The 22,077-nt window shown below is 58.2% G+C and overlaps 1 protein-coding gene across 2 annotated transcripts in view; it reads left to right on the top strand.

Moving 5' to 3' along the window:
• NEK6 (NIMA related kinase 6) overlaps positions 1-22,077 on the top strand; it is an 84,608-nt gene that overhangs the window by 20,082 nt on the left and 42,449 nt on the right. The window contains exon 1 of one of the 2 annotated variants that reach the window (XM_067743349.1): positions 15,339-15,734. The exons of the other annotated variant lie outside the window; for it this stretch is intronic. Coding sequence (XP_067599450.1) covers positions 15,713-15,734 — 22 coding nt within the window. The 5' untranslated portion in view covers positions 15,339-15,712. Of the gene's footprint in view, positions 1-15,338; positions 15,735-22,077 lie in introns of those variants that run through there. 2 annotated transcript variants of the gene reach the window in all.

Genomic DNA, 22,077 nt, shown 5'->3' with positions numbered 1-22,077 from the left:
AGTGGCACCCAGGGGGTGAGCCGGCTGTTCCCAGGATCTGTCCGGTCATCGTTTCCCACAGAGGGTGAGCCTAGCTTAACCCAGGACCCCCTTTGTGCCCCCTCTCAGAGCCAGGGTGGTTCTAGAGGAGACGGGTCTGCCCACCAACAAGGGGCTGGGCCGCACCCCTCCCACCCTGGCCCCCCACAGGGTCCAGCACCCACTTGGGATGCAGCCCAGACATTTTAGAATGGATGAATGAGGGCGAGTGGACTAACGTACCACATACTGTCTGGGTGACTTCACATACCTGGGTGAGGTCTCATTGCATCATCACCAGAACCCATTTTTCTGCTGGGGAGACTGAGACTCAGAGAGGTGAGGGTCGTGGCCAAGACACCCAGCAAAGAAGGCGCGGGGCCGCTCTTCACACGTGTCTGACCCTCCACTCCGGTTAGAGCGCCAGCCCCTCTACTTAGCCTTTCCCTCCTGATGCCAAGCTCCCCTAGGGCTGGACCCGGCTGCCCAGACCAGGTCCACACTCCCCCTTCCCTTGGTGCAGGTGGAGGCAGGGCAGGTGGGCCTCCTGTGTGCCAGGCACACCCTGAGCACTTTGCTTCCATGATCTTATTGAACATGTCAAACAAGCTTTTTAGGGAGGGCTCCCCGTTTTCAGATCATGAAAAGTGAGGCTCAGAGAGGTGATGAAAGTTGGCCAAGATTTCCTAGCAAATAGGCGAAGGACCCCAGATTTAAATTCAGGGGGGACATTCACCTGCTGGAACACTCTTGCTGGTGGAGAACGGGTGGTTTTTGTGGGCTGGCCGGGGGCCTGATGATTTAGAAGGATAGACTTTTTCAGTGGTCTAGCCTGGGGCATGATATCAGAGGCTTTCCCACCAAGAAAGAGCAGGGAGTCCAGCAGGGTCAGGTGGGGCCAGTGGGGCCTCTCTTGGCTGCCCAGGAAACGTGGGGCAGTAAGGCCCCCAAAGCACCCCAGTCCTTAGACAGCCTGCTGCAGCCCTTCTCTTTCTGGCTTTAGTTGCCCCACCTGTGCAGTGGGACGAAGGGAGGACACCACTTATCTGCTGAGTGCTGATTATTTGCTAAGCAATTTGCTGCACCATCTGATTTCATTGTCCCAGCGACCCCGTGAAGCCTTATTTGTACCCGCCGGCCCACTCCTCAGCTGCATTTCCCTCGTAGCACTTATTGTGTCAGAAATGACCGTGTCTGTTTGCTGCCATGTCTGGATCCACCTCTTGACCACACACCTCTGGAGGGACAAGGCCCTCTCTGCCTTGTGCCGCAGACAGTGCTTGGTTCCGCGAGCCTCTCAAGAAAAGCCTGGCAAATGATGACGGAATGAAGGAACCTCGTTTTCTTGGAAAGGAAACAGAGGCCCACAAGAGCACAGCTCTGAGCCCTCAGTCACCCACCGGGGCAGGATGGAGCCCCTGCCCATCCGGGGCCAGCTGGGGCCTCTCTCGCTGACCGGCCTTCAGCCTGGAATTCCAGGTGCGCCTGGGTCCCCGCAGGTTCATGCCGCCCAAAGAAGCTTCCAGTCCGTGCCTGTGGCTTTGGATCAGCTCAGAAAAAGCGTGTCCTATGACTGCTCAAGGAATCTGGGCATTTAGCCCAGAAAAGAGTGTGTTTCCTGGCTTCCTGAGAACTGGGGCCCACCCTGCCCCTGGCCTGGGCGTGCAGAAGGGGAGGGAGGGAGAGATGGACTCCAGCCCTGCAAGGCGAGGGCATCGGCCTTATCATCTGAGGTTCTTGAGACTGTCCCGGCGAGGCCACCCCGGCACGGCCAGGCCAGAGTTTCCCCAGTGTTGGGGGGCATCTCTGAGATGGGATAAGAGCTCTCGAGTTACTGGAAAAGAAACATTCCTTGAACTCAGACAGCTTTTTATCCCCAGCGGCTCTGCCGGCACACCTCTGGTCACCACGAGGCAGACGTGGGTTCAGCGGTCACGGAGCACAGGGTGACTGGCTTCCATTGGGTCATCAGGCCTCCGGGGCCAGATGTTTCGAAAGCTCCTCCCCACAGCGCCAGGCATCTGGCCTCTCCCTCCGAGGCTGGGCGTGGGTTTACGAGATGTCTTTGAAGAGGGCTGGAGTCATGCGGACCGTGATGTCTGCTTGTTGCATGATTTCACAATTTGATTTTCTTTTCACAAGAAGGGTCAGTGCTTCTCTCGCCCTCTCCCTCCTCCTTTTCCTTTTTATTTTCTTTTCCTCTTGATCCTCCCTCATTGACTGGCCTGGAACGCCTCCCTCGGGCTGGGAGATCACCCAGTCCTTAGAGGGGATTAACTGGAGTTACCCACAGGTTAACTGGAATATACTTGCCAAGTTTCTGAGATGGAGAAAACCTCCTTTTTGTACTCAGAGGAGAGTGGAGGAGGCTAGCCTCCCTTCTCCTCGGCGAGGATTGAAAAAAGTCACCCAGCAGGGCACAGCGGCTGGAGTTTGGTTCCCAAACTGTGTGACATTCTCGCTGATCCATGGTGACATGAGAAAACTTAAGGACAGGCCTGGCATCAGCTACTTTCTTATGTCGGGTGTCCTTCTTTTACGCAGGATGGTGATCACAGATAGAAATTTTATTTAGATGTCAGAAAACGTTGGCAACCTTATGTTTGTCTTCAGAATTTGGGGGACGCTTTACAGACCTGTGAAATCCCCAGACCTGGGAACCACTGATTTACTTCCTCTGCAGCACCCAAAACAGAAGTTGAGGCTGAGGGACTCTTCGATAAGTCTGCAGTGCCTGGAGAACCTGGGAAACTGCAGCTGCATGTGAAAGCCAGCTGTGCTGGGGTTGGTGGGCCGGAGTGGGGAGTGTATTCGTTTTCTAGGGCTGCCATAACAAATCAGCACAAACGGGGTGGGTTAAAACAACAGAAATTTATCCTCTCACAGTCCTGGAGGCCCGAAGTCCAAATTCAAGGTGTTGGCAGGGTTGGTTCCTTCCGGAGGCTCTGAGGGCAAGTCTGTTCCATGCCTCACTCCTGGCTTCTGGTGGTTACCGGCAGTCCTTGGCGTTCCCTGGCTTGTAGACACATCGCTGCAATCTCTGTCTCTGTTGTCACATGGCCTTCTCCCTGTGCATCTCTGAGTTCACGTTTCCCTCTGCTTTTAAAGATGCCAGCCATTGGATTAGGGCCACCCTAATCTCGTGTGACCTTATCTTAATTTGATTCCATCTGCAAAGACCTTATTTCCAGTTAAGGCCGCATTTCCGGGTTCCAGGTAGACGTGAGTTTTGTAGGGATGCTGTTCGACCTGGTACAGGAGGGGTGAGGAGGCAGCCCTGTCTGGATAGGACGTAGCTGAGCCTTAGTACTTCGGCGTGTCTGCAGCCATTTGGGTTGGGTTAACTAGGGTACCCAGGGGCCCCACCAACATTCCCACAGAGGAGACGGATGGCGCCCAGGGACCCCGGTCCAGGGAGGGAGAGCTGTCACCATAGCCAGGGCCGGGTCGTGTCACCCCCGCTGAATAGACTCAGAGACTCGGGAGGTGACCTGGCCAGGGGGTCGCTGACCCCAGTGTCCGTGCTCTGCGTCCTAGCCTCACTGGCCACAAGCCCTTAGTCCTTCCGTGGCACCGGCCCGGGCAGCTTAGAGCCGAGAGCCTCTCCTCTCCCTGCATGAGCCGCCAACCCTGGCTGTGCTCCCTGAGCTGGGAGAGGGGCCCCTCCCCATAATGACAGTGCCCCGCCCTTCTGGGTGGCGCCTGCCAGTGCAGCCTCTGCCTGCTTTGTGGGTAAAGGGCAGCCTGCAGGGCGGGAAGGAGGGATCCAGGCTCTTCTGTTTCCCCAGGGACGCTTATCTCTTTTGGCAAAGGCCCTGTAACCAGACGTTTCCGGGGGAGCGTCCCAGCCCGACCCGTCCTGGCCCAGTGATCTTGATCAAGGAAGTCCCAGGCCTCTCTGAGCCTCACAGCTCCTCTCCCGGGTGATAGGAGTAGGGATTTCTGCCCATCTCAGGATTAGGGGATGGCTGAGTGAGTTAGAGGTTGTAACCACCTTTTATGAATCCTTCCGGTGCCTAGCACGGAGGCTGGCACACATTGGATGCTCAATAAATACCAAATAGGAGAGAGTGTCTTGGAGCCCAGAATGTAAACTTTATGGCCCTCCTGAGATAGGGCCCCAGCAGGGTCTCTTGAGAGGGAGGCATTTCCTTCCTCCTGTCCGTGGCCAGTTACCTGGGATGACCAGGGAAGGGGTGGGGAGGTCAGAGTGCACGTAGCAGAGGTGGAGGCTGGGTGCTGCTAAACTGTGACTGGGGCTTTAATTCATCACGTAACCCATTGAGTAAATCATACCTAGATTTGGTACCACAGGAGGCAGAGTGTGCAAAAGAGCCCTGGAAGGGGGGTCTGGAAACCCGAGTTCTGGCCCTGGCTTTGCACCCCTTACCAGCTCTGTGTGCAGAAGTTCGGTCCCTCCCCTCTGCAGACCTGAGGCCACTGCTGTCCTTAGCGCCTCTGTCCCGCAGCTGATGCTGGGCTCGCCTAGCCTCCAGGCCTTTGCACAGGCTGTGCCTTCCGCCGGGAGTGGCCTCCCCCTGCTCCTCCGCTCAGAGCAGCTTCCTATTACGAGGAAACACCCCCGCCTCCACAGGCGGACCGCACAGAGCTTTCCCTGTGTTTCCACACCCTGGGTGTACAAAGCAGCCATCCCGTGGGGCTGTAGGTGTCGGCTTATGCGGCTCCTGTCTCTCTCTAAACAAGGAGCCCCACTGAGGACGGAGGCTGGTCCCACTATGTGTTGGTCGATTGAACAAACGGTTTAATGTCCTTGGACACATCACTTCTCTGCTCTGAGCCTCGGTTTCCTGTCTTCCTGCTTTCAAGTATAGGAAGTAGACTGGCGGATCCTTCGGGGTTTTTTCTGAGGTCTCTGGTGAGACAATGAGGCCTCAGATGAGTGGATTCAGGGTTTCTCCCGCTCCCAGTGGCGTGGCAGCCACTGCACGTGTGTTTAATGATCACCTGCCATTGATGCAATGATACGAACTCAGCGTGGGAGATTTTCTGGGTGCTCAGCTCCGCATTCCCAGTTAGTGGATTCCAGTGTCTTTAGAAAGGTGGGACTGAGGCAGCCTCGACGGGGTGATTTTAATTGCTGTTGGGCCACCCCTCCCAACCCGTCCCTCTGCAGGGATTCTTCCCACGTGCGGAGGGAAGCCTGTGTGCGTCTAGGCTCCGAGACTCCATGTGCACCCGCCCCACAGAATTCTCCCTACGCTTCCATGTCCGGCTGGAGCTCCCCTTCATGATGCAGACAGCAGGCTCCACTGGGATTCCTCCCCAACCCCCTACGCTCCAGACGGGCACCAGATTTCAAACCCCACCTTTGCCGTCTCCCAGCTGTGGGAGTCAGCACCTCTCTGAGCCTCAGTCTCCCCATCTGCAAAATGGAGATAGTAACACCCACCCTTGGGAATGACCGGGTGGACCCCAACACGTGGCACAGTGCGTGGCATGGGGTGGGAGCATGTTCTCACCATGGTGTTCCTTACTCTAGATGGAGATCAGAGTGAAACAGAGATCAGCAGCTTGTTCGTCGAAGCCAAAAAATGTCCGTTGTCTGAAGAATTTTGTTTTGGAAGACAAGCCCAGGTTTTGGGTCAGAACCTTATGCCCTCAGGAATTTCATGGTTGAGCATCCAGGCAGATTTTATAAGCTTGGTGACCACCCAAGCCTTTGAGCCTTCCACGTGGATGTTCCCAGGTCAGGCTCTTCGGGAATCTCTTGCACAGCTGGGCTGCTTGTCGCGTCGGTAGCGTGATTTCCATAGAGCAGGTTCTGTCTGGCTATGAATAGATGTTTTTTTCTCTCTTTCTTGGATTCCTGAATGGCAGTCTCCCTCCTGCGGTCCCAGAGGCCGACCTGAGTGTAAAACTCCAAAATGGACATCAGAGCAGGGTCATCCATTCCTGCTTGGACTCTCGGCTCCCAGCGAGGCTCAAAGAGGTGGGTCGTTGGCTGCCGTGACCTGGGAGTTTCCCGAGGGTCTCCCAAGCTAAAATAGTTATAAAGACTGCTGAACAAAGTGAAGGAATCAGAGTTCACGGATAAGGTAGCAGCTCAGAGCAGCAGGCGAGTTAAGGAGGATGGTGTAGTGTCTTTAGAAACCTGCCTGCTGGCATCCAGGCCACAGATGGGCAAAGCCCCTGAGGGCAGGAAGGACTCTGGAGATATGCCTGCTGCAGGCCGGAGGGCCCTGTGGCTCAGTGGTTGGAGTGTGGGTGCCAGAGCCACGCTAGCTGGCTTCAAACCCCAGCGGTGTTATATAAGGGGTAAGTAGGTTAACCTCACTTAAGTGCATTAGAGTAAGGCTTGGTGCATAGTAAATAAATCAGCGTAAACTGAGGCCCAGAGAGGGCAAGGGACTCGACCGTGGTCACCCAGAAAGTCATCAGAGCAGCCAGACAGAAACTCAGGATTCCTAGTCTTGTGGACACTTCTCTCCTCCCCCGGCCCCCTCAGTCAGACTGTTTCAACTCTGCCTTCTGAAGAGGAAATCGTGTGACCCCTCAGCCCGTAAGATTTCAGACTGTGCAGAATTTCGGAAACCTCTTCGGGCTGGCTGGGGGCCTTGTCGCAATTCCATTCAGCTGCTAGTTCTTTTTTCTTCCCTTTTTTCCTTTGAAAGCTCGAGAGAGTCTCCTTTTCTAGCTCCCCAAAGAGAAAAATTAACCTTTTGGCAAAGGAGTTTGAAGACTTAAGTCCCTGTTGTGCATCCCTGAACCAACCCCTGCCCTCTTTCTGGGCCTCAGTTTCCCCGTCTGTAAAATGAGAAGAGTTCGCCCCCACCCCCTACGACAGGCTGGGTGACTCCCACCTGCCAGCCTGTCATGTCTTCGGTGACAAGCGAGCTGAGACGTGCCGCCCAGAGCACAGGTCTGCGTTGACGGTCGGGTGAGTGTTGACTGAACTGAAGCTGGTGATACATCCTTCTAGGAAGTGAGGTGAAACCCATCAGAAATGCCGCCCGCTTCCGCCCACCTCCTGGTTTCAAAGGTTATTTGAGTCATCAGAGTTGCCAGTACTTTTCTTGTTCTCCTGTTTCAGCGAAACGCTCCTCGACCACTCTGGGCTGAGGCTGGGTGGCCAGGACGGTCTCGTCTGCAGGCCGCCAAGGCGTCAGAACCGAGGGGCTCGGTGGGCACTGCAGCCACGAGCTCTGGAAGCTGCCAGCCTAGGAGATGAATCCTGCTCCCAGGCTGGTGATACCACCCCTCTCTGAGCGTCAGTCTCCTCATCTGTGAAATGGGTGGGTGAGCCCCGCCAGCAGGGTGAGATGGCAAGCCCAGAATAGGGGGATGGGAGCCCCAGCTCACGGCCCTCTTCCTTCCTGCTTAAGAGGTCCTGGCTCTCCTGGGCTCTGGCTGGGGCTCAGGAGATGTTTATATGCCCAAGGCCTCCCTGGCTCTGGGGGGACAGAGGGACATTTGGCCAAGCCAGGAAGCCTAGAGGCAGACCCTCACCCATCAGGGCCAACAGCGTCCTGAGCGCAGTCCTCTCAGCCTTCCGATGGGGAGCTGAGGGCCCAGGAGGGGAAGGACCCAGAGCAGGGAGGCCGTGGAGCCGAGGCTAGAGCCGAGGATCCTAGACCCGGAGTCCCCTCGCCCTGGGTTCTCCCGGCACCATCAGCGGGGCCAGCCCGGCTGGGCCTGGGAATTCAGAGATGGGTGCCATGGTGGGCCTGGAGTGGACTTGGAGCTGAGCCCTATCTGGATAGGCCCTGGCAGGGGCCTCGGGCAAGTCATGCCCAGCCCTGAGCCCCCATGTCCTCATCTCAAAATTGGGCACCATTCCTGCTGTGCCCACCTATCAAAGTTGTCATGAGGCTTCGTAAGATGGTGTGGGTAAAAATCCCTCTGCAGAGAATCAAGATCTGTCCGGATGTGAAGGATTTGATATTTGTCCTCCCCTGGGGCATTTCTGTATCCCTATCACTCAGTGTCTGGTACGGAGTAGGTGCTCAGTAAGTGTTGCATGAGTGAATGACAATAGGTACCATTTATTAAGCACCTGCTATATATCAGGCATCACCCAGGGAACTTGCCACGAGGTGCTGTAATCCTGACAGCAACCTGGGAGTTTAGGTGTGTCACCCTTTTACAGATAAGAAATCTGAGGCTCAAAAAGTGAAGTAACTTTGCCTAAGTTCACACACAAGTGGTATGTGAGGAAGTCAGGATTCACACCTGACTCTTAAGTCCGCGTGTCCTTCCAGGTGCTCACGAGGGCCTGCTGGGCCACCCGCTCCCTGGGATATGCCGGTGTTTAACAAACAGGTCCCTGGGCAGAGGGGTGGCGGGGTGGGAGGGAGAGGGATTTGTACAAAGCCTTGATTTGTAGCATTTGCCAATTTCCAGGGTGTAAGTATTCCTAGCGTGCCTGATTGCAAGGCACCAACATGATAACTGTCTCACAAAGTCCCTGAGAATTTAGCAAGCAGCCCCCGCAAGCCATTAGTCGCGGCTCCAGTGCACCTGTGCACCCCTCTGCTTTGTGCAGCCCCCTCCTATGCCCAAGGAAGGCCACGGAGTTAGCAGTGTCCGCTGGTCTGGGACAGCAGACTGGAACCAAGCAGATGGCTTGGGTGGGCCTACCTGTGCTTCTAGACCCCTCAACCCTCTCCCTCCAGGGCCCCTGGAGCTGCCTGCGGTCTCGGTATCACACAAAGACTCGGGGGGTGGCGTGGATGAGATGCGAAAACTGATCCGCAACACTGCGACTGGAATATTAAGGCCTGCCAGCCTCGCCGTGTGCGATATTCCTGCCAGGCCCGGAGCAGAGCCCTGTAAACGCCGGGATATAATGGACAATAAAAGTCGCCGGAAAATAGTGAGTCTCCTAGGACCACTGTCATCCCTGCCACACGCTGCTTGCTGGAATCACGAGCCGTGTGATCATGAGGCACGATCGTCATGTAAATATATAGGGTCTCTCGCCAGCCAGCACCGGCCAAGATTTATTTTATTGAGGCAGTGGGGGGAGGGGGATGACTCAGGTTCATCGTCCTGGTAACTTTGTAAAATGCTTTGCCATCACTTCCAGCTTCTGGGAGAATGCAGCAGGAGCCAGTGTGGCCTCTCCCATCCTCCCTAAAAGGGGGAGATCCCCAGAGGCCGTGGGCCTCGCCTGCCACATTCACAGGCCCAGGGGCCTGGTTGGCCACGAGACTGGGGTCCCCTGGGGAAGGAAGACCGGCCTTATTGTAACACTTGGTTCACAGAGTGGGTTGCCAGAAATATTTGTTGCAGGGATATCGCTGTTGAATGAGCACTGTTTTTTTTTTTAAGAGAATTCCTTTATTTTTATTATTTATTTATTTTTGGCTGCGTTGGGTCTTCGTTTCTGTGCGAGGGCTTTCTCGAGTTGCGGCGAGCGGGGGCCACTCTCACTGTCACAGCCTCTCTTGTTGCGGAGCACAGGCTCCAGATGCGCAGGCCCAGTAGTTGTGGCTCACGGGCCTAGTTGCTCCGCGGCATGTGGGATCTTCCCAGACTAGGGCTCGATCCTGTGTCCCCTGCATTGGAGGCAGATTCTCAACCACTGCGCCACCAGGGAAGCCCAGCACTGGTTTTTAATGGTGATAACGGTAAGCATAATAGTAGCAACAGCCACATTGATTGAGCTCTTGTGTATACCTAGTCCTGATAGCCCTGAGCTGCTGGCATTCTGCCGGCGTGTCCTCCACGCGGTCCTCATAACCAGCCCCACGAGGTCGGTCCTACACAGCCCCCAGTTTACAGAGGAGGGAACTGCAGAGACACGGCTACAGGCCTGACCCGAGCTCCTGCGGCTGGACAGAGGCAGTGCAGGATTTGAACGTCAGATTCCAGAGCCTGTGCTGGGCGGCCTTACCTCACTTCCTGGCCCTTGGGTCCCAGATCCAGTGCCACTACCTCCCTGCAGCCCCCTTGATTGGCCCAAGTTGGAATCAGTGGCCCCTACTTTGATTCTGCAACACAGTTAAGCACTTGGGTCTGGTTCCCCCACGACCACGAGGACTCAGACCTACATTTCCATCCAGGCTCTGCCTCTCTCCAGCTGGGACACCTCCAGCGAGTCACGTGACCTCACTAGCCTCACTTTCCTCATCTGTCAAATGGACGCACTCTCTGCCTTACAGGGTCGTTTTGTAAGCACATGAGCTGCCAGCACCCCTCAAGGATCTGGCCCTGCACCTGGCAGTTAAGGGGTGCTCTGTGTGTGGACCGCACTGTGTACACATCGCCACTCCCGTGGCTGTGTGTCTGGGAGCTGGGAGGCCTCTGAGCCATCCCCCCACATGGCTGTGGCTTGTTGCGAGTGGGGAGGGCAGTGTGCAGGGGGCTGGGGGGCTCACAAAATCTTCCAAGGTCAGAGAGAGTGTCCCTTAGCAATTCCAGACCCAGAAGGTCTGGTTTTCCTCCCAGACATGAGCACAGGATTAGATAACAAGCTCCTGGAGCTCAGTTTCAGGGCACGCCAGCGAGTTGCAAATTCTCTCTCAGCCTCATAAAAAGTGTTGGCACAAGAATAGCCCTCCCAAGACTGCAGAGCCCGACCCACCCGTGTTGTAGGTGGCGAAACCAAGACCCAGAGACAGGCCATGACTGTCCCAAGGCCATGCGGCCCTTTGAGAGTCCCAGACCCTGTGAGTCCTGAGCCACCATGCCACACGACGTGGCTCAGAGCGGGATTCACCCTCGAGGGGTTAAAAATGGCCTCATAATTTCCCAGGCCCGACGCGGAGTCCACGAGGATCCCGTGGGGAATGTGACACGGGAAGGTCCAGGGCCACTGTGGTGTGGCCTGGAAGCGGAGATGGTGCGCTGGCCCGTCACTCTGCGTGGGGTGGCAGGACTAGATGGACGAGACACTGTCACCCACAGACCGAGCCACGCTGAGCTGCATGGAGGTCGCGCTGGAGGATCCCGGTGACCCAGGCGGCCCTGAGAGTCTGGGCACTGCGAGCCCGTCTGTGCCCCTCAGCACAGCTCCACCCTCCCTTCTGTGTCCCAGGTGGACAGGCGGGGAGTGACTGGCAGTGCGTGTGTGCCCACGGGCATGGAGGCTGATCCGAGCCAAGGTAAACTTCAGGAAGGTTCTTGCCATCCTGGCCCAGGAGGAAGAGGAAGGCTCCAGGAATCTGTGTTTTCCCTGGGTGCTACCGTGTCCTAGATGGGAGCCCTGGAGGGAATTCCTCTCAGCAGAAAGGAGGCCGGAAGCAGAAGAAAAGCAATGGTTAGGCAGAAAGTGCCCAACCTGGGGGCCCGACCGGCCCGTCTGGAGCCTCTGCTGTGCGTGCAGGCTGATGCCGCCCACCTCGCCGGGTCGTGGAGGACGGTCCTCTAGGGGTGCCCCGTGAGCCGGGGCCTGGGCGGGGAGTCCACCCAGGCCTGTGGACGGCTGGCCTGGGCCCGGCTGCAGTCACCCAGGGGCCGGCACCTGGCATCTGCCTGACAGTTGGGCCCGGCTGGCGGGGAAGGTGTGCTGGCAGGTGGCCGAGTCCCGGTGCCAGGATCTGGCTCCGTGTGTCCTCTGGGGCCTCAGCTGGCATATGCCCTCGTCAGTCCCCGCGGTCGAGCTGCAGATGGGGCGCGGGGGGTGGGGGTGGGTTTTGCCCAGGGTGGAGCTGGCTTTCGTTCTGGAGAGGAAGGCGTGTTCTGACCACGGGAGCTCTTTTCGGAGATGGAGGGCTGGGGCCGGCCTGGAGGCGTCCCTGCCTTCTCCCACATGCCCGCAGGTCCGCCAGCCTCCGTGCCTTTGACCCCACTGCGTTCTCAGCTGGAATTCCCGTCCCTCTGGTGCTCACCCTGCTTCTCCTTCCAGGCTACCCCAGACTCCAACCCTTGGAAGAAGCTGTCCGTGATCTTGCCTGGGTCACAAAGTGAGGGTCTCTCAGTCCTTCTCTTGGGGACACTTTTCATGCTCTTTCTGGCTTGCGGTTATCCGTCCCTGTGTTTCTGGGTTCTCTCCTGTGACCCCGTAAGAGCAAGGGGGTTTCCATTCATGCGATCTTGGGGTCACCCGTGGTCAGCACAGGCCCTCAACGGAGCCAGCAGCTGGAAGGATGTGTAGAAGGAAGGGAAGGTGGGAAGACTCAGATCCTGGATCCACAGCCTGGTGTGCGAGAGCACGGGGCCAGGATAAGGATTAATAATCAACAGTAGCTCCAGTGACTGGGGCTCTGCTCGGTGACAGGCCTGGGGCTAAGCACTTTTGAGGCCCCTGATGTTATGGAGCCCTCCACAGCCCGGGGCGATGCACACTATTTGTGTCCCAGTTTTACCTGCGAGAACCCTGGGGCCCACGTAGCTGGGGTGCACCAGAGCCAGGACTTGAACCCAGGGCTGCTGCCTACCAAGGCTGTCATCTCTTAGGCAGCAAATATTTTTGGTTCAGCTCACAAAAGAGAGATTAGAAAGGGTTAAGCTTTTTTTTTTTTCTTTCTTTTTTTTTTTTTGCAGTATGTGGGCCTCTCACTGTTGTGGCCTCTCCCGTTGCGGAGCACAGGCTCCGGACGCGCAGGCTCAGCGGCCATGGCTCACGGGCCCAGCCGCTCCGCGGCATGTGGGATCTTCCCGGACCGGGGCACGAACCCGTGTCCCCTGCATCGGCAGGCGGACTCTCAACCACTGCGCCACCAGGGAAGCCCCCAGGGTTAAGCTTTTAAAGGGACAGCAAGAACATTTATGATTCTTAGCGTTGGCTGGCCCCCATGGGGGTGGGTGGGAATGGAGCCCTGTGGGTGAGGGAAGCACCCTTCATCCCTCCCAGGCTGGTTGGACCTCGGCGTTTACTGTCAGTGTTCTGGGTTCTGGGGTGGCGGTGAGGGGTTGGTAGAGCCTACAGGGCAAGTTCCTTTGCCTGACCATGTGGGTATGGAGTGGGTTTAGGAGGCCGGGTCCTAGCCAGGCACTGCCACTGCTGTGCCCATGGCCCGGGGCCAGTCTCTTGCCCTCCTGCCGCAGTTTCCTGGAGGGTAAAATGGGGGAGCAGGATTGGGCAATCCCAGAGTGGACTGTAATTGCATGCCGCCCCCTGGCTTCCGGCACACTTGCGCTCTCTCCAGGACTGACCCCACGGCCACTGCCATCAGATTCCAGTCCCTGGTGAGCAGTGGGCTCCCTGGTGGCAGTGACAAGTCCCTTTCACCACGGAGGTGGCAGCCAGAGCTATTTTTGGAGCAGCTCATGGTGGGGGAGTTCCCTTTTGGCAGTGGCCGGGGACAGAAGTCTTGGGCAGGGGAAGTCCCATATGGAGACAGGGCTGGCCTCCCCTCCTTCACCAGCCCTGGCACGGGGAGGCCACCCAGATCCCCAGAAGTCCCGGTACCGTGCTCACATCTACTTCAACCCTGAGCCGAGACCTTCCCCAGAGCTTCTCAGGAGCCACTTTGCAAGGTACCGGCCTTTGCCCTGCCTTTGCTGTGGGGAGCCCCTCACCCCTTCCTGCCACCTGGGGCTACAGCCTTTGCCCTTGAGGGTGTGCCTAGCAAGTGACAGGGAGGCAGGCCCTGGCGACCTCCGGGGCCTGGGCTCACAGAGCACCTGACCGTGGCTGCACCTCTGCCACCGCTGCCCCCTTGACCACCCACCTGGTGGGAGCTGCCCGTGGGCCAGTGCCATCAGCCTGGCATGACCTTTGTCACTGCTCAGGTTAATGGGGGGAAGTTTCATGCTGGGTGATCCCGGGCTTTGCCAGAACTCCCAAGGTGACGAGGGAAACAGGAGACGGAATTCTTATGTCTCCCGCCTGGGTCTTGGCTACCTGGGCCCCTTCCTGATGTCTGAGCAGTGAGTTCACAGAAGTTTCTCTTGCCAGGAACAGCCACCCTTTCAAACCTTAAAAAGAGAGCAGGAGAGGGAATTAGGGGAGGCCAGGGATTGAAGAACTTCCCCTGTGTAGAGGCCACTGGTGGGATTATGGATGTCCTCCTGGGCCCGGGGCAAGCTCTTTGCAAACCCTGAGCCTCCATCTGCCTGAGGGCTGCTCTGCTGGGCTTCCCCCTTCGGCTGTCGGTTGGCAGGGCAGGAGCCGTGGTCTGAGACAGGATATGGGAGAAGAGGAATTTCTGCTCTCCCCGGGCTTCTCCCTCCTGGCTTCTGGTGTTTACGTACTGGGTCACCCCCCCTCTGCGGCCTGCTGGGGCCACAAGGAGAGTGATTTGGTCTCTGCCCTTGAGGAAATCTCCACTTGAGGGAGAAGAAGACATGTGTGCAGGCAGTGACGGCACAGAGACCAGGTCGGTGGAACCTGGGAGTGGCTGACTAGAGGAGTCCAGGAAGGCTGCCTAGAGCGGGTGCCCTGGGTTGGGCCTGGAAGGAGGATCCAGGTTTGCGGGGAGGCAGTTCATTCCAGGCAAGGGAGGCAGAGCCTGCCAAGGCCTCGAGGAGAGAGCAGGTTCCTTTCCCTGGAGGGCAGGGGTCCTTGGGATGGTGGACCTACCTAAGGGGTCTGAGGCTCCTCGCAGAGTGAGACCCCGCAGCTTCCCCCAGCTCCGTAGTGGTCTCCAAGGATGTCCCCAGGTAGATGAGATTAAAACCCAGACTTTGGAGAGAGTCAGATCTGGGTTCTAACACGGGTGCGTGCCGTTTACCAGCGGCGAGGCCTTGGCAAGTCACTTAACTGCTCGGCACCGATCTTTCCTCATCTGTAAGAGGGCAGCGCAGACGTTGTGGAGGAGTGTGCCGAGGTGCTGCGTGTCACTCCCTGGTGCAGAGCAAGTGCTCAGCAGATCTTCCTTCACCAGGTCCTGGAGCCAAAGGCCTTCCCGGGTAGAACCCAAAATGCCTCATTGCTCCTTGAACTGAGAGATGTTTACAGCTCCTACATTTTTTTCTTCCAGAATTGGGTTTTATTACCCGAGAAGGAGAAAGTGAAAGGCGATCTGGAGCCGCCTCAGTTGTAGAAAGGCTCAGGGAAGCCCTGCAGTGTGGGTGTGATGTGTTGTGAATTGCCTGGTGGTCTCTCCTGCTCTGAGACCTCGGGGATCCTGAGCGTGGACACAGATGTTTCTTGCTTGGGGCGTCAGGAGGGTGGAGGAGCCCCCCTCCACTGACTGGGAGATTGCAGGCTGCTTGGTACCACCCGGCTGCCCCTGGGAGTCCACCCTGCGGGGTCCAGCTGTTTCCTCTTTATGGATGAGGTAGGGGGCGGGTCTCTCCCAGGATCCCACGAGAAGTGCTGAGCCTGATTACGACCCAGGACCCGGTCCTGACGCAGGAGGGGGACTTTACCCCATGAGAGGTCATAGGTTCCAGGCAGAGGCTGGTGTGTGGAAGGTCCGGGGTGCTGTGTGGTTGGGAAGGGGAGGCCCCCACGTGCAGGGGCCGGGGGCGGGGTAGACTTTAAGGAGGGCAGGCCAGCGCCAGCTGGACGGAGTTTGGGACGCCTTGCTCAGGCGTGGGGGCATTTTTCTGCGCGGTTTTGGGTGGGGAGAAGCAGGTTGAGATTTGTGTCTTGGTGGGGGAACCCTCCTTTGGTGGGGCTAGAGGTCAGGTCATCAGGCAGGAGGCAACTACAGGGACCCCACAGAGAAGGGGCCAGGCCAGCAGAGGGCAGGGGCTCTGGGTAAGTGGAGACTTGTTTGGGGAAAGAATCAGCAGTGCTGGATGAAGACCAGGTGTGGGCTATGAGGGAGGGCGAGGCGTCCGGAGGAGGAGCCTGGGTTCCTGCCGCGTTCCTGGGCAGACAGGAGACCCCGTCGCTGAGATGAAGACCCAGGGGAGGGCAGGTGAGTCTTCAGTGCCTGGAACTTTTGGTGGTTGGCGTCTGGAGCTCTGGAGGGAGGCCCCAGGCTGGAGAGAGTTGGGGGTGGGGGGTGGGTGAGGAGAGGGGAGCTGGAAGAAAAGGATGGGGTAGGGTGCCGGGGAGGTGAGCTGGGTGGGTGCTGCGTTGCCCCTCAGCCGCTGACCTCCGGGTTCTGCAGACCCACCCCGTGAGAGGCCCCACTGCCCTGAGGAGGGGGCTCAGGGACCTCTCTGCAAGGCTGCACCGCCCTTCCCGGGGCTGCACGGGGTCCCGTGTCTCAGAGAAGCCAGGCTCCTGCTGGTCGTGGAGCTGCGGAATCTAAGTGGCAAGTGTGGCTTTCGGTGGGGGGGGGGGGGGGGGCGGGTGGTGAGGGCTCCCAGGCCCAGTCAGGAAACCAGACACCATCTGTGGCTCATCCCCTACAGCTCCCAAGGCCCCCGTGACTCTGGCCTGAGATCGAGCTGCTTCCTGTCAAGTGATGAATGGGCAACGTCTGCTTATCCCAAGACCAGAAGGGAAGGGGGGCCGGGGTGGGGGAAGGACACAGTAGCCAGAGCCACGCCTCTGGGCCAGAATTCATTCATTCATTCATTCATTCACTCAGTCCCTCACTGTCCAAGGAGGTGTGGACTACGGGAGTCTGGCAGACGTGGTTTCAAGTGTCAGTTCTGCCTAATGCCTGCTGTGTGACCTTGGGCCCGTTGCTTAACCAGTCTGAACTTTCATTTCCTCCTCTGCACTACGTGGATTATAGCGGCCCCCACCTAGGGTGGCTGTGAGGTGGAACGAGGCGTGCACGGCCCTTGGCGCGTGCCTGGCGCACCCACAGTGCGGGCTCCGCTAGCGATGCGCCGTCATTACAGCCGGTCTGCGTGGGTGGGGCGTTCCTTACTGCCCAGGCCTCGTGTGGGGACATGAAGTCGGTGGCATCCCTTTCTCGTTACTCACAGGCTCCCTGGTCTGAGGAGCAGGTTCAGATGGTAGCTCTCTCCTCTGTGTGGACTGACTTTGGCAAGTCACGTTTTCCCTTGGAGCCTTGGTTTCCTCACCTGCAAAAGGTGGGTGATAGCGCCGCTTGGGTCTCTTGGGAGATGTCAAGTTACTCAGCTCAGGGGAGGTGTTGCCGTGGATGCTGGCTGATGCTGCAGCTGGTCCGGCCTTGGCCTCACCAGTGGCCAGCCTGTGAGCTGCCTGGTCTCCCGCTGGGCCTCAGAGCGCCATCTGTGTAGGGGTGTGCTGGGCCGTACTGGTCTGTGGCGCTTCTCCTCTCCCGGCTGGCTGAAGGTCCCCAGCCGCGGGCACCTATCCTAAGCTTCTGTTGCCAGGAGCCTGCTGGACAAGCAGAGATAGCCCCTGGTGCCTGCACTGGCGTTGGGTCACTCATTCCGTGTGTGTAGGAGGGTGTGAAGTCACCAGGATGGTTTCCTCCTTTGGGAAAACAACGTGTGAAGCTGTTCATTGAGCAGGAAGGAGTGAAAAGGGGCCTCTTCCCCAGAGAAACGGCACAGGGTCCGGGTCCAGCCGAAGCTGAGTCTCCAAGGTTGCCTTTGTGATTCTCCCTGTCAGCCTGGGAGCCACGTGGGCCTTTACCAGCCCCACCCAAACCAGGGGCAGTGACGCCCCTACCCCAGTGGACAGACCGAGAGCACGGCTGGGCTCAAAGCCTTGTGGCCTGACCGTACACGCATACATGCACATACAGCATGCAGAACAGGGCAGGCAGACACTCGCTGCTTCCACCTCAGGGTTGGGGAGCCAGGTGAGGTGTAGACAGAGACTTGCACCCACACAACCCTATCCACTCAGGCCCCCAAACCTGCCCCGAGCTGGGTCTTTGGCCTGAGCCTTCTGGTGTCTTGGGTCGTCTTTTACTGGGAGGGTACGGCCTCGATGAGCCGCCAGCCTCCACGAAGTGTGGTATTTGGCAGGAGACAAAGGAGGGATGTGACTTTCCCCTAAACGAAGTTTTAGAAATTGGGAAGCAAGCGCCCCAGGTGACAGTCACGGTCAGAAAGGCCTCTTGGGGGCTTCCCTGGTGGCGCAGTGGTTGAGCGTCCGCCTGACGATGCAGGGGACGCGGGTTCGTGCCCCGGTCCAGGAAGATCCCACATGCCGCCGAGTGGCTGGGCCCGTGAGCCATGGCCGCTGAGCCTGCGCGTCCGGAGCCTGTGCTCCGCAGCGGGAGAGGCCACAGCAGGGAGAGGCCCGCGTACCGCAAAAAAAAAAAAAAAAAAAAAAGCCTCTCGGCAAGCCTCAGAGCCCAGCCCAGTGTGGGAACCTCTCGCTTCCAGGAAGTGCCTGGATTAAACCCAAGCCCCCACGTCTCCCTGGGACACACCCCACGTTAGTAAGAGGCTTGCCGAAGGCCAGGGCGGGAGGAGCATGTCGGGGGGCTTTGCAAAGGCAGCCCCAGATCTCGTAAGTGACGAGGAGGGTATTTGCTCCAGAGCCATTCCAGAGAGGCCGTGCAGTGCGGTAGACAGAATGATCTGGGGGTCCAGCAGCCCCAGCTCTTTTACCAGCTGTGTGACCCTGGGCAAGTCCCTGCCGCTCTCTGAGCCCCAGTTCCCGTGTCTGTCACATGGAGACAATTCCTCCTCCACTGCCCAGGGATGGTCGGTGGTAATGACGCTGGTAACAGCTAAAGCCTCAGAGGGCCCTTCACATGTGCCAGGCTCTGTCCTGAGGAGTTTACATCTGTTAACACATTTAATTCTCAATGACCCTGAAAGGTAGATCTTACTGTTAGCCCCATTTTCCAGATGAGGAAACTGAGACACTGCGTGGTTAAAGGAAGCCGGGCCAGGATTTGAACCCAGGCAAGTCAGGCTCCCAAACAGACCCGCGGCCTTACCCTGGCACATCCTCATCCAGGCCCCGGGTGCCTGGTAGACGGGCACATGTGTGGAACCCAGGCTGGGAAGCACTCTGCCACCCCAGCACCGGCTCCCGGCAGAAGAAAGGCCCTCTTTGAGGTGGCAGCTCCGTGTGGCCTGGGGCTCCGGGTCTCACATTCCACGGATTTTTGGCCCCTGACTTGGGCTTGGCAGCCTGGGCCCCATTGTTCTGCAACTTGGCAGGAGCCGCAGGGCACAGGCAGCTCCCGGAGGTGCCCAGTGCACGGAGGGGCTTTTCCCGGGCTTTTCCCTGCTCTCCGTGTCTCATCCCTCCGGATCCGTTTGGTCTTTCTGCATCTGAACCCCCTAAGAAGGAGTTTCTGGCAGGAATGTCCAGGGTAAAGGGGTTGGGCTTCTGTTGGGGTGCAGACAAACAGAGTGCAAATCTTCTGAAATCCAACACCCTGGAGAGCCTCAAGAGGCCGAGGCTGTCTTGGACCTGGGAGGCGCGTTGGAATCAGAGCTGGGTTCAGATCTGCCCTCTGTATCCTACTCACAACACGACCTTGAGTCTCCCCTCTCTGAGCCTGATTCCCCGTCTGTAAAATGGGTCTGTCAACAGCCCAGGCTAAGTGGAAGAGATCTGGCCACTGGACGCCTCAGAGAACCTTCACTTCCTTCCTCCCTCCTCCTCCCTCTCTCCTCCCCCTTCCTTCCCCCTCTGCCTCCTTGCCCTTTATCTGGCCCTCTCTGGCACTGGGGGGCAGGGTGCGGGGGTGGGCTGTGACTTGCAGACTCCTTTCCTGGAGCAAAGGCCCTTCCTCCTCGTGGGGACATGAGGTATAGCCGGTTCTATTAGGTTCCGGGCAGAACTGCTCTTAGGCACAGCAGTTTACCCCAGGGGGTTGGCACACCAGGCGTGTGGACAGCAGTGCTGCATCTGCTCGCTGCCATCCCGAAGGGAGAGGGCTCTGGGCCCCCTGTCGGGGGAATGGCTCCACGTGGCGCACCGGCCCTGGGATCACCCCTACCCACTCAGCACTGCCCCATTCTTGAGTGGAGGGGGCTTGAAGGAGCCACTGGAAAGGAAGTGATGTATTGCTGGTAAGAGCCTGTGAGGGGTGCAGTGCAGGGGTTATGGGCAAAGGTGGCATCACAGGTGTGAGTCCTGGCTTCACCACCTGTGATCCGTGTGATCTGGGCAAATCTCTCAACCTCCCTGTGCCTCAGTTTCCTCATCTGTAAAGTGGAACAGTAACAGAAGCTGTCTCGTGGAGGTGGTGTTAGTGAGATGGTGGTGAGATGGGCTAACAGAGGTGAAATGTATAAAGAAAGGGCCCAGCATGGGCCCTTTAATGATGGCTTACCATCATTATTACTATTATTTCTGATGAGGCCAGAGCCCCTTACTTTGCTCCTGGAGCCCTGTGTGAGGAACAAGGTGAGCTCCTGAGAGCCTGCAGACCGCCTCTGGGTGCAGATGCTAGATCGCCACGTGGGGAATGACATTCGCAAATACCTCCTAGGTCTCTGCCCAGTGTGACTTGCCCAAGGTCCCAGCTGGGGAGTGACAGGGTGGAGATACAAACCCAGGCCCGCTGGCCCTAGGAGGCTGGGTGAGGCGGGACGTTGGAGCCCGAGATGGAGGCACCGTGCTTTCCAGCCCGCGTGGTCTGTGAGCAGGTGGGCAGGTGAGCCAGTCACGTGTGGACCTGGCCTTTGGGCCACACCTGGTGCCTTCTGAGATAAAGACAGAACCTTTTTGCTGAAGACAGTTCTCCTCCAGCCTTCTCCCGGAGGTCTCCCTAAGGGCAGAGGACGGTGAACATGTCACCCCGAGGGGTCTGGGGCTGCAGCCCGAAGCGGCTGCAGAGCCTGCAGGAGTCTCCGGCTTTACCTTAAAATTCATGCGCATTTTACATTTTGTCCCCTCTGTATCCCGTTTACTGCCGCACACATTTCCCTCCTGAGTAACAGCACTGCCTTGGGAAGCTGCTCGTGTTTATCTGTTTATCCTGGGGCTTTTCATACCCAGGTCCTCACTGTGTCACCCGGGGGGTGTGCGCTCAAGTGCGGAAGCTCGGGCGCAGATGGTGGGGAGGTGCTGTGGCCCCATCTGCATTGCAGGAAGCCACCTTGGTGGCCCATCTGGAGGAGGAGGGCTTGGCGGAAAGGGCACCGGGCACTGGTGGAGACCCAGGAGTCCAGGCGGGGGCGAGGCCTGGGCTGGGGCAGAGGTGGGAGTATGGGGCTGGGGAGAGGCCTCAGAAGTACAGGCACACCCCTTAATACCCTCCACATGACACCCCTTTGAGATAAGAGCAAAGAGACGGCAGCACGAGATCTACCTCTTTATATGTACACGTTAGGATGAAGCACGTAAGATGCCGTGCGTGAGGAGCAAAACCGGCAATTGCACAGGCAGGACACAGCACAGGCCGGGCTGGGTTTGACGGGTTGCTTTCAACCACCAGGGCCTCCCCGCTAGGCTGAGGGGGGTACCATCAGCAGACCGTGCCCCTGCTCCATGTGTCCTTGCTTTCTGCCATCTACTTTGTATGCTAGAGAGCAGTTTTACCCCAAAATGCTGAGGAAAGGGGTGTGAGGGAGGAGCTGGGCCTGCCCTGAGGACACAGAGGAAGGATGGGTGCTGGACGCCAGCGTGCAGATTCTAGAGAGGCTCGGAGTGCCTTCAAGGGCAGAGGCGGGGAGGCCGAAGGTCCAGCTCGGCAGGCAGTTCAGGGCTTGGTGGCCAGACTCTGACAGGTGTCGTAGACATCTCTGAGCCCGGGAGGGCTGGCCCATCAGCTACCAGACAGAGCTACAGTGGGGAGGAAGGAAGTGTGATCTGTGACCAGATCTCAGTGGCACTGACCGTAACAGCCCCATTGGTGTGGGTTCCTTTCCCACTGCCCAGATCACCCGGTTCACGCAGCAGGACCTGCCAACCCACTGGACCAGGTGACGCCTATCCGCTTGGGCTTTGGCTGGTGGGGATGGCTGGGGGTGCAGGTGACCAGGTGACTTACAGGTGGCGAGAGGCAGAGTCCGTCTAGAGAGAAAGACGATGTCCTGGGTTGGGTTCTCCAGAAGCAGACCCTGAGACGAGACTGTATGGGGGAAACCACGAGGGAGTGGGGGAGGCAGACAAGCAGGGTGTGATCTCAGACCAAATCACTACCCCACTCGGGTCTCTGGAGTGACTTACCCCCAGAGCGTCCTGACCGGAGGCAGGGGAACTGGCTTGCACACTCGCCCCCTGGGTCATTGATTCCTAGGGACTCCAGCGCTCCAGAGGGTATAGACGAAGCTGCTCTGATAGCCTGGCCAGCCCTTCGGGGTTCTGTTTGGGGAGGGTCAAGTGAGAGGTGCCCGTGGGAATGCCAGGGCGGGGTCTGGTGGAAGGAAGAGCAGCCTGATTAGGGGGCCCTCGCCACATGCCCGCCCTGCACCCCGTGTCTTCCAGGCATCCTGGGGGAACCCAGGCCT

This window comes from Pseudorca crassidens, chromosome 7 (assembly GCF_039906515.1).
Source record: "Pseudorca crassidens isolate mPseCra1 chromosome 7, mPseCra1.hap1, whole genome shotgun sequence".
Classification (NCBI taxonomy): Eukaryota; Metazoa; Chordata; class Mammalia; order Artiodactyla; family Delphinidae; genus Pseudorca; species Pseudorca crassidens.
Note: the sequence above shows the minus strand (reverse complement) of the source record. Positions and strands in the feature narration are given on the sequence as shown.